Here is a 14930-nt window from a genome sequence, read left to right as displayed (position 1 = left end):
GATGTTACAGTTCAAATTTTCCAGCAAATGTTGCCTATTCTTTAAAATGGTTGACAAATATCTTACTATCAAGTACTTTCGCCTCTCGCTTACTAGCTTATTTTCACTCGCGAATTTATACAGTTGCCAGTACTTGTGCGTTAGAGTCGCATAAATTTGGCAATCTAACGAGGCGACGCACGTAATCAAGAATCGCGTCACAATGGCCAAGCATCTATCAAGCAAATTGCACACGCCCACATCGCATACATAACGCCCACAACTCTTTTAACTGGCAACGTATATGAAGTGCATAACGTTTGCCCGAAAAATCTGCACAGCGTGCGCAGACTGACAATACGCACTGTGTGTAATGACAAACCATAAATAAAGCCAAGTCAAAAAGCATGGCAACCTGTCCGCGAGGCTAGCTGACAGATCAGCCAACGAAATTGAGCTGGTAACAAAGGGGTGCAAGGACACATAAAAGCGTGAAGTAAGGGAGGGAGAAAAGGAAGACTGATGACATACGCGACGTCACCACTCACAGCGTATATAGAGCAGTACATAAAGTAAGCATACGACGTGTTGACATGTCAGTTAGGCAAATGAGGGTAGACAGCTAACCCAAAAAATTCAGCGACAACTTGATGAAATTTAATGCCTTTGTCAAGTTTTGCGAACTCTTTAAAAACTAAGCCGCAGACGGGTCATTAGCTGACATCAACTCGGCAGGCGGTCTGGCCAATTGCCAGAACTTAGAACTCTGTACAATTTATATGTGTGTGTGTGTTTGTTTGTGTTGAAATAAATGACCTCTGTGGCCACTGCACGATAATAAATTTTAGCAATTTATAGAACAATTGCTGCTGCTGCTGCTGCTGTTGGTTGAACGCTAAATCCGTGCAGCAGACATTATGGAATTCATCATTTTGCGACATAGCAAAATGGCATACATTTTATGGCGGCTTTAAGGACAACGACTAACCGACATTGAGCCACAAAAAACCAGCCACATGCTGCACCAACGATAATGTTAAAAGGGGGCGCAAAAAAAAAGAGAAAAGTTTAACAACAATGCAAACAACTACAACAAAAAATGGGGAACACAAAAAAAATAGTAGTAGTAGTAGTAATAATAATAAAAATCGATTTAAAACAGGCAGCAATTGAAATTGAATAGCGCAGGCAGCAATACGTGTGTGTGTGTATGTGTTTGTGTGTGGCACTAGTTGTCCGCCTTGTGGCACGTTGTCATTTGATAACCCATTGTGGCAAACGTTTTTCTCGCCGAACGGGGGCGCAAATTGAAAAAAAGTGCCATCGAGTGCGAAATGGCAAAGCGAAAGGATCTCTGACTGACTCTGACTGACGCTGGCGAGGTAAGCGACAAGTCGAGAGCGCCAACTGACAACCGACGAACGTGTGAAATCCAAAAAGGGATGCCCAAAACCTCTGTCCCCAATTCCTTTTTGCCCCGTTCCCGTTTGCCCCATGTCAGTCGCCATCCTTGATGACGCGTGTCCATTTTGTGCTGCCATTGAACATGAAAACCTAAGCAGAATATCAAAACCACACCAAGAACAAAAAAAAAAGTGAATGTAGCAAGATAGAGAAAGGCAAAACGAAAAAAGAAACGAAACGAAACGAAACGAAAGCAACTCGTTTATGGCAATGCCAATGCCAATGACATGGAGCACGGTGATGAAGTCTCAATTAGTCTCATTTGGCTGCTGAATATTGAACTTTTGCAGCAGAAGGGGTCACGAGACCACAACACACACACAGCAGAACATGAAACGATACTTTGATCGAGATCTCTATCATGGTGATGATGATGATGATGTTGCTGATGGTTGAACACTCATTAAACCCGTGTGAGTGTGTGAGTGTGCGTTGGGGTTGGCGACTTAAATATTCATTCAGAATTAACGTTTTCGACCAACTCAAAGGCCCGATTGAAGGCTGTGTAAAGTGAACTTTTCTGGTGACTTTTGGCATTCTGGAAAATGTTTAGCATTGCCAGCAGGGCATTGCTTCGCTTCACTCAAGCGTTAAGATAAAGGCCAAGTTTGTTTGGCTGCACCTTTAGGCCATGCTACGCAAAAGGCCAAAACTCAGTGGGCGCCGCTGCCATTTCAAACTGCAGCTCCTGCATAAAATTTTTGGCAAAAAAACATCGAAAAACGAAAGCGAAACTGCAGCTGAAACTGAAACTGAAAATGTTCGAGTAACTGATACGTGACTGCCAGAGTATCTAGCTTATCAGCTTTTGTTGTCTTTGTGTGCATCTTTCGATTTTGCTCTCGTTACGTTGCGTATACGTAATTGTGCAGATGTGCAAAATACACAATTTAAGCTTATTTTTTCCACCAAAAAAACAAAGTGTGTGTGTGTGTGTTGTTGCCTCGAGTATCACATTACACAAAAGGCGTGTGCACTTAGCATATTTCTCGTAAAGCGCTTAAATGGGCTCGATAAACACACGCGATATAGTATAAGCGAGTTAGCTCTCAATTCGAAGAATAACAAAACAAAATCCTTATACCTCACTCACACTGGCCAATTTGGACAGATTTATTGAGCGCGCCGAGACCAACTGCAAATTGAGGTTGAGGCATCGAGATTGCTGCTGCCAAAGGCGCCCACACTCGAAACGCGTTTTAAGATTTAATTTAAATATTTTTCTAGCCAAAATTCAAACGCACAATTTCCACCACTGAGAGTGGGAATGAGAATCAAGTGCGAGGGCGAGAGTTTTACCCTTTTCGCCGTAGAACTTTGTCTAGAGTTAAGAATTGTGTTTATGCATTAAATTAAGGCAGCTTCAGCGGGACGGGGCGAACTTTTTTGATTGGGTTATGCTGTTTTTCAGGGCCGCGTGTGCCGGCTGTTTGGGTTAATAAAATATGCAAATATCCAGCATCCAAAATTAAGTTTCGTTTTCGGTTTACAACCCTTCAGAACCTTCACAACTTGAACTTTGTGCGTTAAGATGGAATGACAACTGAAATGAAAGTGAAAGCAGAAGCACAGAAGCAGCACACTTATGCGCAGTAAAGTAATATCACACATCCGCACCATTGTCTGCCAACCTCTTAACTAATAATCAAATCATTTAAAATAGCTGAAAACTTTTGCTTGGCACTTGTCCCGCCTTTTCTCTCACTATCTAATGGGAAAATCGTGTTCTTTATCTACACCTAAGCCAAGCTCATTATTAATTACCACGTTACGAATATGTTAATCGAATGTGAGCGAATATGTTGAACAACTTGTTACTGCCTAACGCTAAAGTTAAGTGTTAAATCTTGCAAATTCAACAATTACGACAAATCTTATAAGAAGCGCCTCGAGAACTATAAAGTTTTTAACGTAACTAGCGCCAAAAATTGCACTTCATTATTAAATTAATCTCGAGCATTCAATCGCCTAAGAACTGCTTACACTAATGGGATGACGATGCCATCAACAGGGGAGCATCAAAGGATGCATGTCTGTCCTTGAGTTGAAGTGGAGATAGACAGACAGAGAAAGAGAGAGAAAGAGAGTGAGTGGAAAGCAGCTTTAGTTCCCTGGTGGCTGTCTCGCAATTTCAAGGAAAAAGCAACCTTTTTCAGTGAACCGGACAGCCTTGATAGTTTAACAAATTGCCTTAGGAAACTTTAAAATACTTGAGCGTATTTTTGAAGCGTTAAATGACAGCTGTAATAATACATCTTTTAAAAATATTTGTTGTGTAATAATCGTGAAAATCGATATAAAAATATGCTTACTTCGAGCGATTTCACGTTTGATTACTCACTCGATTCGGCAGGTATGGTAAAACGCTGCTGACAATGCAGTATTCGCAACTCCCTAGGGATAATAATACTACATATATACTATATGTAGCCAAAAGCTGCTCACATGGACAATAATTTATTTCACATTTGCCACACGTACAAATAACGCAATTCTATTAAATAAATTGAATATGTAAGAGTGCAGAAGTGGGAAGTCTTATAGCAAAAGTAAACTGAATGAACAAAACACAATACACAGAATCTCAGTTACATTCGCTTGTCTCCCTTCTTCCCTTCTTTCTCTTTCTGGCACTCGCTGGGAGTATCAAACATATATATATACTATATGTTGAGCACACGAAAGTCGATAAGCAAAAAATGCCATAAAAACGAAATAAGCCTAACCAAAAAGTCAAATGCCTTTTCATTTTGTTTGATTGTTGTGCTGCATACTTACACACACACCCGCACACCCATACACTTACAGGCACTCCCACACCTTCACACACACGCACACACTCGCTTCGAAGTTTACTCACTTTGCTCTTCCATGTTTCGTCATTTGACGTCTGTCAATAATTTCATACCTGCAACTCGCCAAGAATGATGTATTATTCATGTCCGTGTGCGAGTGTAAAAGTGTATGGGTGTGAACGGGTGTGTGTGGGTGGTGTGTGTGTGTTTGTATTAAACAGAAATTGAATTGTTATTTGTGGTTGCCGCTGTTTACACGTGCCTTATGTAGGCAGCAACAGCATTCGCATAACTTTCTTGTGGTTTATTAATAATAGCACAAAAATAAGAGTCGAATATTGGAACTTGGAACGTGTTTATGCGCCAAATGAAGTACTTTAGATTCAATTATATTTATTATTATTACATTGTGTTGCTCTTCGCAACTGCGAATAGAATGCTAAATGTCAATGCCAATGCCACCACCCACTTTTGTTTGTTTACACTTAATGCGACCTTCAATTCCAATTTCCCATTTACCATTTTCAGTTAGCAACAGGTAGCACAACTGAGTGCAAACTGCCTTTTCGTATCTGTAATTCAGTTGAATTTGCCAATGCGGTTGCCGCAAATCAGATTTACGACCGAGTAAACCAAAAAACCAGAAACCAAAAAGCCAACAGGCATTTTCCTTCCTTTCATGGGGCAGCCTAAACAGTCTAAGAGGATACAAATTCAACACTTTTGAATGTTGGGTTTGTTGGCATATTTAAGTGGTCAGTGGCTTTGACAGCAGCTGCAGCAGCAGCAGAAGCAGCCAAGTGTCTGCCACAAATGTTTATTAATGAACACTATGTTATTTATCAGTTTTATTCATAAGCATTTGTGCAATCTCATTGCTCTGATATCACATTACTCATACGCAGCAGTGTACAGATAGAGAGAGAGAGAGAGAAAGCGAACGGAGAAATAAAATCAATACTTGGCAATCAGTTGAGACCAATGGCCAATGGCCAAGAAGACAGCCCAACAAATCCCCGTTAATGTGCTAGACGAGAAATCGAAAAACGACAGAGCTCAGACACAATTTGACCCTATCAGGAGGTTGTAATCGAAACCCGAGACCAAAAAAATTCTTAACATGTTAACACCCCCCAAAATTCGCGATGCGCAAATCCTTTGAGAAATTCCCCCGAAATTAGTTGGGAGCAGTCACAACATTAGCTCCACTTATCAACGACTCGACGCTCTTGAGTTTTGCCTTTTGGGCTTTCAAGTGCTGTTCCCGTGGTAGCTTAACATTTGCACAGCATTTAAAGGCACACTAACTTGAACTGTGACCAGTTAAGTTCAGGTGCCCCTCGAAATTCGAAATGTTGCGTAAACAAACAACAAAATTGCTTTACAAATCCCATTGAATTAGTGGCGTGGGATGGCATACGAAAATGTCCATTAAAAATTGCCACACGCAGCCCATAACGAGACATGCGTCAAAGTTGTTTGATGCTCCTCTTTAGTTCTTGAGTTCGGGAACTCAGAGTGTAATAAAAAATCAATCGCCACTGACGTCAAGCGGACGAATGGACAGCAGCTGTGTCTTGGCAGGGGCTTCTCATCTTGACATTTACCACTGTTTGACTTGCATGACAAAGTGTAGACACGACACACACACATACATCAACACACACACATACATACACCGTACTTGTACTTGAGTTCATGCTGTTTGTGCGGGCAAAATAGAAAATGAAACTTTGTCTGCTTTGGTTTGGTTTGGTTTCGGTTGCAAATTGCATGTGGCCAGGGAGATAAAACTCAGACTCAAACTGGGACTTTTCACTTCGACTGACTTGACTTTGCTATCGCTTCCTCTCTTCCTCTCTTCCTCTCTCTCTCTCTCTCTGCGAGTCTGTGTGGTCTGCGTTGAGTCTTTTCTGTCAATTTGTTGCAACATTTAACTGAATATGCTTCTAATGAAATACAGTCAAAGGCACACAAGGCAAACCAAGCTCAATTGAATTACAGCAAACTAAATGCAATTACATGCAACTAAATAAACACAACTTGCATTTTTCACTCTCAACACAACTTTTGCCTTGCACTGAATGACAGAAATTAGAAAGCATCCGCAATCAAAAGAGGCAAAAAAAAAGGCGACTGCCTGACTCAATTACAACATAACTTAAATATGCTTAAAAGCCAAAAGCCAAGTGAATGCAAAATATGAAAAAGCTCTTCAAGTGCCTGCCATTAAAACATTAAAGACTTAAGCAAATGCCATAAAAGCAGTTGATAAAAAGTCGACACAATCAACACCTGTTAAACGCTCTTAAACTTTTTGAGCTCTAATTCAATTTCACGATTTAGCAAACAACATTTGAATGGACCCAGCACAAAATTGATGCAAACTTTAAAATGAAATTATTTAAAGAGCATAATGAACGCTTTTCTAGCTAATTGAGAAAATAAGTTAATTAAAAGCGCTTGTCAAATTTGTTAAATATGATTTAGACGCGACAGATTGAGGGTGGCGCAATAAACAAGGCGTGAGTTGATGTCTTTATTAAAGCAAGAGTCAACTATTATATCAGCAACGATTTTATGCCCGTTGCCTTTCAATTTGATGGCAACTCTAAATATTGAAAGCATCATTTTACACTGAACACAAAATTGTCTAAAATAAGGTTTAGAATTTTTTGTGGGATTTATATTTTTATAGCCGCTACCCATAGGATAGAAGGGTATTATTACTTTATGTATCCATGAAGTGATAGGCAGAATGGGACATCTTCGACCCTATAAAGTATACATATTCTTGTTCAGCCGATACGATATTGCCATGTCCGTCTGTCCATATGAACACCTGGATCTCAGATATAGTGAATTTTGGGACTGGCAAAAATAATTATAGCTCTTTTGATTCCTGAAAATTTGCTTACGATCGGATAAAAATTGTAGAAGTTATATAAGAAATACTTTTGTGTGGGCAAAAACGCCTACTTACTATGGATCTTAGTTGCTTTGGCTGACTATCTGGTATATTTGTTACGCTATTGTATAATTTGCATGTATATTTGTCAATATACCTAATATGTACTTTAGTATACTTTTAGTATATTTGCGGTATGTCAATATGATATATTTTTAAATTAATACTGCACTGCTCTATCTATATATTAAACATAGTCTTTGTATATTTTTAGTATTTTTGTGGTATATTAATTTGTTACATTTTAAAATTAAAACCGCACTGTTTTGCGTTCATTAAAAATGGCTAGCATGTATATCACAGTCGAGCACACTCGAGTGTAGCTTTTTACTTGTTTAATCTTAAAGTAGTTTTATTTTAAGAATACAATTTTTAGGATAAATATTCTTGATTATAAAAGCCAGTCTTTCAGTGTATGCTTTAAACATTCAATATGCTTTTGCGTTTAGTATTGCGGGCATGTCAAATTTGTTGGCACATAATTTAATTTCGCAGACTTAATACGCGGAGCATTAACAAAGTAATTACGCGCATTATGGCAACCACATTGGCGTCCAGCCATCGCAGTTTCAATTTCAATTTCCGTCTGTGTGTTTTCAGTTACAACTACTTGCTGTATGTACATGGTATGAGTTTCTTCTCTGGGGTCTGGTCTTGAACAGCGAGTGCAGACAATCTGGACAGTTGCCATGACACAAAAGCTAGGCCAGCGATGTGCCTGATGAGCACAGAACAGAACAGAACAGCACAGAAGAGCTCAGAACAATTGTTGTTGTGCAGTCGCGGAACCAGAGTGCACTTAATCAGACACCAGCTTGAAATACAATTTTAATATTAATGGCTTCCATCGGACAGCAACAGCAGCTGTAAACTGTTGGCCAACTAACAAATTCGAAATGAAATTTAAACCATCACGGAAATTTGTATCCCAAAGGGGGGAGAAAGGGAGGAGCAGAAAAACCTGACAAACCGCCATTAATCAGTGAATATTTTGTGGTATTTTCGTTATAATAAATATCCATTTTTGGAAATAGAGTTACACTCGCTTATAAATAATTCAATGCGAAAAGCATTTGGTAAAATGTGCAAATTGAATTCGCATTAGTTATCGGTGAATTACTTCTGCACTAATTGATCCACACACATCCTGTAATCCAAATACCTAAATAATCGCATTAGATTTTGTATTTGTGCAAAATCGAGCAATTAATTAATTATTGATTTGCAAAATATCTACATCCAATTTCAATGCTAACCACATTAAGAAGCATTTTTCATAGCAAAACCCACATCAAGTAGCATAAAAGTAGTTAATGAAGAGCAAGCAAAATAACTGCAGGAGATAAGTACGTTCGCTCAGCAGGCAAAATTAAGCTAATTTTCTTGTCCATCATTCAGTCAGTCAATATCTCAAGTCTGGCATATTAAAGTACGCCTTGAGTTCGACCTACAACTTGACATTTGAATGGTGATTTTGAAGGCAAATCTCTTCATTTAATTTGTGTTTTCTTTCGCTTATCCGTTGGCCCATTTGTGTTGTGCCAAGAGATTTAAGTGCGGGAAAAGAAAAACACAGCCGCCAGGCCTAACACAAAGAACTGCCAAAAAGCCAAACACAATACACAACAGCGCATTAAATAAAATGAAAAATACAAATTCAGTAAAATGTCAAACTGAAAAAAGCGTGGAAATGAGGTGCAGGTGTGCTCTCAACAAAAATAAAAGAAAAAAAGAAAAACGAAGCCAATAAATTAAAATCGAATATAATGTGAAATAAAACAGTCAGAACCCCAACAACAAAAAAAAAGAATACAAGTAGACAGCTGTGAAGTCCTTGGGCTGATTCAATTGTTGTTCTTGTTGCTGTTGCTGCTACTGCTAAACACACGCTCTCGTTAAATACGTATACGACATGGTGTGCGCCACACACACACAAAGGAAGAAGCGGGGGGCACAACACTTTGTTGCCAGTAACAAATTTCTTTCCTGCTTGTTAGAAACATAAGAATTTCAACGGGCATTGCATCTCGAATCATTGACTTCAAGTGCCAGAGAAATGCATGCAAAAATTACGTATACGCATATTACAACCCAAGATGAAATTCATGCGCAGTGGCTGCCACTGTGTTTGTGCGTTCGTTGGCTGCCACTTGCCAACTACCAAAGCCAAAAGGCTTTTGGCCAACATCAAGCAATATGGAAAGCACTTTTCCAGGCGCGTGTTGAATTGTGGAACGTTGGAATGTGAACACAACAAATCTAATGCAAAATACTCCCACTTGCATAATACAAAAATAATCTTGTTTTATCTGACATAAATTCGAAATTAACTTTTGAACAATTATGAAAAATTGGAGAAACATAGAAAATAAAATACAAAAGTGTATATAAATAAAATATAATGTCATGCTCAAGGACTTGGCGGCTGTCAGCAACATGCCCCCATGGTAGCCACAACTTGCCACAAATCACCTGTTGCTGCTGCTGTTGTTGCTCCCGCTTCTGTTGCCGCTGCCCATTGCCGAGGGCTTTAATTAAGGCTTTCCCTTCCGTAGCGAACTTTTGCGTTTCTTTGGCAAAAAGTTTGCGATGCCTGCGGCTCTAAGCCAGTCGTCGGAAAAACTTTGATTTTGTATCCAACTGACAGCTATAGGCTATAGGTAGGAATAAAATAAATTACATAATCCACTTCAGTGACATTTGTCAAAGGCGATGGACAGCCGACAAAAGCGAAAGCTGCATACAATACGACATTTGTTTTGGCACTAAATAAATACGATAAGAAAGACAGCTTTAATATTTCGAAGTCAACTACTTTAGCTAATCTAATCCTTTGATTAATTTTACTTGCTGGAAGAGGCTTTGTATTACGTACGCTTGAAATTAATTCAAATGAAAGCGAGACTCGCATTTCAAATGAATTTTCTACATGGGAAACCTTTTACTCAGCACATTTTATAAGCATATGTAAGTGCGAGCAGCTAGTTAGCAAGACGACTGCAAAAAGGAGATTTGAAAACAGCATACACACACTAAATGATAAAAGAAAAAAGCTGCATTACTGCTGTCAGGCGAACTTAATTGAGAACGGAGAGAGGAGAGATGAGGAAGGAAGAAGGCAGAAAATGTTGTTGGCAATGCAACAACGGTTATTACAAGGCTTAAATGCAATGAGTACACATTGAGATTTCACATACGCTACACAGAATATTTGAGTCTGTCTTCTCTGTGATGGCATCTCGCCATTGTTGGCGCTAATGACACTTTTATAACTTTTTATAGATTTTTCACACTTAATGTGAACTTGTGCCATTTATCGTAGCATCCCCGACAGCGACAACAATCCTTTTTGTAAGCAGCGTCCACGTTTCCCCCCTTTTCCCTTCTCTTTACAATTCTATCGTTTGCTTCCACATTCGTTTTTATTTTCAGTTTTCTTTTTTTTTTTCAAACTTATTTACGAGAATGTGCGGAAGATGCTGCCGGATTTGCACAGGGCCCAGCTCAGCACCATTATGCCCCATACAAATAGATATATGAGTATACACAGTGTGTGTGTGTCTAGCAGTTGTTGCCGTTGCTCTCTGTCTGCTGTCTGTAAGCCTTGAGGGGCGCACGGCGCGTATACGCAATGTGGCGCATACAAAACGAGAGGCGCGCAACCCAACAGCGTAGTAGAAGAAGAAACACAAAACGGGACAACGCCACAGCTCTAGAATATTGCAACAAATCCCAAATGCCAGGCATGAACAACTTTTAAACTTTCTCATACACGCATACACACGCATATAATATGCTTCAATAGCAATAGAGTGCGTGTGTGCGTGTGTGTTTGTTTGTGTGGTTTGCCTTATAAACATTGATGCGTGGCATGTTAAATTCAGAGAGAGATAAATTGTCTCTCGGCCCCTCAGAGCTGCGTCAAGTGGGTTGGGGAATGAGCAAAATCAAAAGCAATCATGTTGATATTTGCACAGCACATACAGATTATGTTTTAGTTTTTTTATAGCAAGCAAAAGGAAAAAATAACAACAACTATATAGATAAAGCGAACCATTTACGATTACTTCGATTTGAGAGGGGCTTAAAGTGTTTTTAGACTATTTGCTCAAGAGTCTTTTAGCAAAATAACGATGTAACTCACAACATACATCTGTTGCTTCTACTGATAAATTATGCATCTTGCTTAACAGAGGCGAACAGAAAACATGGTTGAGAAATGCTTGAAATATAAATAAGTTAAAAAACGACCCTAAATTCATTAATGCTTTAAATATACTATATACTTTCAGCTAATCATCTTCAATTTAACTCAATAATAAACAATTAGTATAAATTTATATTTATTTCCACTGACAAATTATGCATGTTGCTTATCAGAGGCGAGTTGAAAACCTTGTGGAGAAATGCTGGAAGTATAAATAAATAAAAAAAAAACCAACTAAAATGCAATAATCAATAGATAGTATCAGCTAATCTGATTCAATTTAACTTGCTGATAAGCAATTAATATTGAATAATATTTATTTCTACTGATAAATTATGACGCTAAACAGAGGCATAGATAAAACTAACGAATATTTAATTTAGAATAATCCTATCAATAGAATTTATTACCTATATAATTCGACTTCTGTTTAACGTGGCATTAAAATATACTTTCCAAATTACACATAATTTAATATTTATTTTCAAGTGCAACCTGCGTTCATTCACATGCTTTACACAAGTCTTCAACCAAAAAACAAATCTGCAAGAATAATCTTATCACGTGGTCTTCTCAGCTCAACAGCTTCAAGATAAAATCCAAATGTGCCTTGACTTGTTTACAGAATACAACTAAATTGTCCACTATAAAATACTTACCCTAGAGCTATAAAATAATAAAAGTTTATTTCCACTTTTATGATTAGGCTAACGAAAGTAAACAAATTGCTCTATCAACACTTTATTTTCTAAATAATAATATTTATATTACATTGCAGCTGATAATTGAAATAAAAATAAACAGCAACCTTTTTTATATATTTCAAATGCTAGGCCAATTGTTTATTATACTTTCTTGTTGGTCGTCTTCTTATCTGCTTAAGTGCTGCTGCTGCTGTAGTTTACAATGTGTTGAGATGAGAATCTGAGTATTAAACTCACATGTTTGAACATTGTACCATCAACGAACCACTTGAAATTGTTTTATATGTGTACAAATATTTTTATGTAATAGAAATATATGTATATCAGCTTGATGAGGATCATCAAATGAATCAGCACAAAAGGGTAATTGTGAAATTGAGTTGTTTGCGCTTGTGTGACGTTTGCTTATCACAAACAAAAAGTAAACAAATCGAGAGCACACCGAGTATAAAAAGACGACTGCACTGGCGATTGCCTCGCATTTACAGTATCAACAAGACGCACTCAAGATGGAATTCAAACCAGAGATTAGCTACGATCCGGCGAGCAAAATTTGGTCCAGCTTAGATGATCACGATCACTTTGACCCCGAGCTGTCGATAGGGGAGATTATCTACCATGAGATGCGGCGACATCCAAAGCAAATTGCGCAGGTAAGTTGCAAAGTTAAATACTTCTCATACTTTATTGATTATTCAATCTCTTGCTAGATTTCTGCTACTGAAAATACGGTTCTGCTGCGTGAGGAGATGCTGCAGAATGCCATGAGCATTGCCAGCTATATGCGTAATCTTGGCTTGGTTCAAACTGATGTCGTAGGCATCATTGGAAGGAATACAACGCATATGGCAGCTGTGGCTTATGCCTGCTTCTTCAATGGCATTGCCTTCCATTCGCTCAACGTCAACTATGATCAGTCGAACATAGAGAAGCTATTCAACATTACCAAACCTCAAGTGATCTTCTGCGATGGCGATGAATATCAAACAGTTAAAGCGGCTACAAAAACATTGAATCCTAAGATTGTGACGATGCGCAAACATGCTGCAGATAGCATATCCATTGAGCAGCTGCTCTTGACCAAGGTGGAGCAGAACTTTAAGCCACTTCGTCTGGAGCAGGGCAACAATCAAACGCTGGCCATCATCTGCTCATCGGGCACCACGGGCACACCCAAAGCGGTGACCATAGCAAATAGTCGCAAGATTTTGAATGGCAATTTGTAAGTGGAAAGCGTAGAGAAATTAAGTAATAATTTTTAACTAATTTATCATACTTTACACAGAATGTTAACCACGGCGGATGTGCAATATTCGCACAGTTCCCTCGACTGGATTACCGGACTCATTGCAGTTATTACCACTGCTGTGTTTAGCACTAAGCGCATCATCTCCGACAACGCTTTCGATGCTGGACTCTTGTTGCATCTGATTGAGAAGCATCAGATCACCTGGCTGCTGTTGGCTCCCTTCCACCTGGCCATGGTTTATCACTCACCGGAGTATGAGCAAACCAACTTGGATAGCGTGCGTTATTGCATGTTTACGGGATGTCGTTGCTCGTTGGACTTACTCAATCAGCTGCGAAAGCGTTTGCCGGGCAATGTATTGCACTTTGCCTACGGCATGACTGAGGTTGGCATTTGGGCCACCTTCAATTGGAATTTCGATCAGAAACCCAAATCGGTGGGTCGTCTAACCGCTGGCTTCAAGGCCAAGATAGTCAACGAAAGCAAAGAGCCCCTGGGACCCAATGAGATGGGCGAAGTGTGCCTCAATAACGGTCAGTATTGGGCTGGATATTTCGGCAACACGCAAGAGTCACGCAACATACGCGACAGCAATCGTTGGTTTTATACGGGGGATTTGGGGTACATAGATGAGGATGGCTTCCTGTTCGTAATGGAACGCAAAAAGGATATGCTCAAGTATCAAAATATTATGTACTATCCCCACGAGGTGGAGGAAGTCATTTGCCAAATGCCACAAGTGGCAGATGTTTGTGTATTTGGTGTCTGGAACGATACGACGGGTGATGAGGCTGCCGCAGCTGTTGTCAGCAAACCGGGAGTTCAGCTTAGAGCGGAGGATGTAATCGACTATGTGCACAACCATGTGGGTGCTCCGTACAAGCAGTTGATTGGTGGCGCCATCATTGTGGATGATCTCAAGCGCAGTCCCAATGGCAAGACAAATCGCTTGGCCAACAAGGAGCACTTCATGCAAGTCAAGGGACGCAACTGAGAGCAGCTTAGAGCTATATAATGAGACTATTAGAAAATATATTGCTAAACGTAATGCTAACATATTTTAATATGAATAAATATGGTATTAGGATATGAGAACATTTATCATTAAATATATTGCAAATACTGTTACGACAAAAAAAAGTATAAGTATAACTACGAGATTGCTTGCTGCTTTACAAAAAGAAAAATAAATGAGAATAATTTCACTAAACTATATTTAAAAATAATCCAACATATTTTTCCCAAAGATGAAATGGGAATTTTTTAAAAATGTACATAAGAAATAATACAATAAAGTTGGACAAAATAAAGTTTAATATGAAGACCTTAGATACTGATACTAACCAGAGAATAGTTTCTATATCTTGTATTCATGTATGTATATCTTGTATATATTCATATCATACCAAAAATATACCAACAGGTTTATTGGTATATTGATATACTACTTCAACAAATATACCACAGAGTACCAGGAATCATAAAATCCACAGTTATTATTGCATGAATCAAAATTAGCCTCTTTTATAATAAATATAAATAAATCTAAAAGCACTTCTATTAT

At 38.7% G+C, this 14930-nt stretch overlaps 1 protein-coding gene across 1 annotated transcript; it reads left to right on the top strand.

Annotated features, from left to right (window-relative positions):
- The first annotated feature begins 12605 nt into the window (after positions 1 to 12605).
- On the top strand, positions 12606 to 14610 carry LOC132784830 (uncharacterized). Its single transcript, XM_060790703.1, has 3 exons — positions 12606 to 12770; positions 12828 to 13339; positions 13403 to 14610. The coding sequence occupies exons 1-3, from the start codon at positions 12627 to 12629 to the stop codon at positions 14358 to 14360; spliced, it is 1614 nt and encodes a 537-aa protein (XP_060646686.1). The 5' UTR covers positions 12606 to 12626; the 3' UTR covers positions 14361 to 14610.
- Positions 14611 to 14930: the final 320 nt, after the last annotated feature.

The sequence above is a fragment of the Drosophila nasuta genome, chromosome 2R, assembly GCF_023558535.2.
Source record: "Drosophila nasuta strain 15112-1781.00 chromosome 2R, ASM2355853v1, whole genome shotgun sequence".
Taxonomy (NCBI): domain Eukaryota; kingdom Metazoa; phylum Arthropoda; class Insecta; order Diptera; family Drosophilidae; genus Drosophila; species Drosophila nasuta.
Note: the sequence above shows the minus strand (reverse complement) of the source record. Positions and strands in the feature narration are given on the sequence as shown.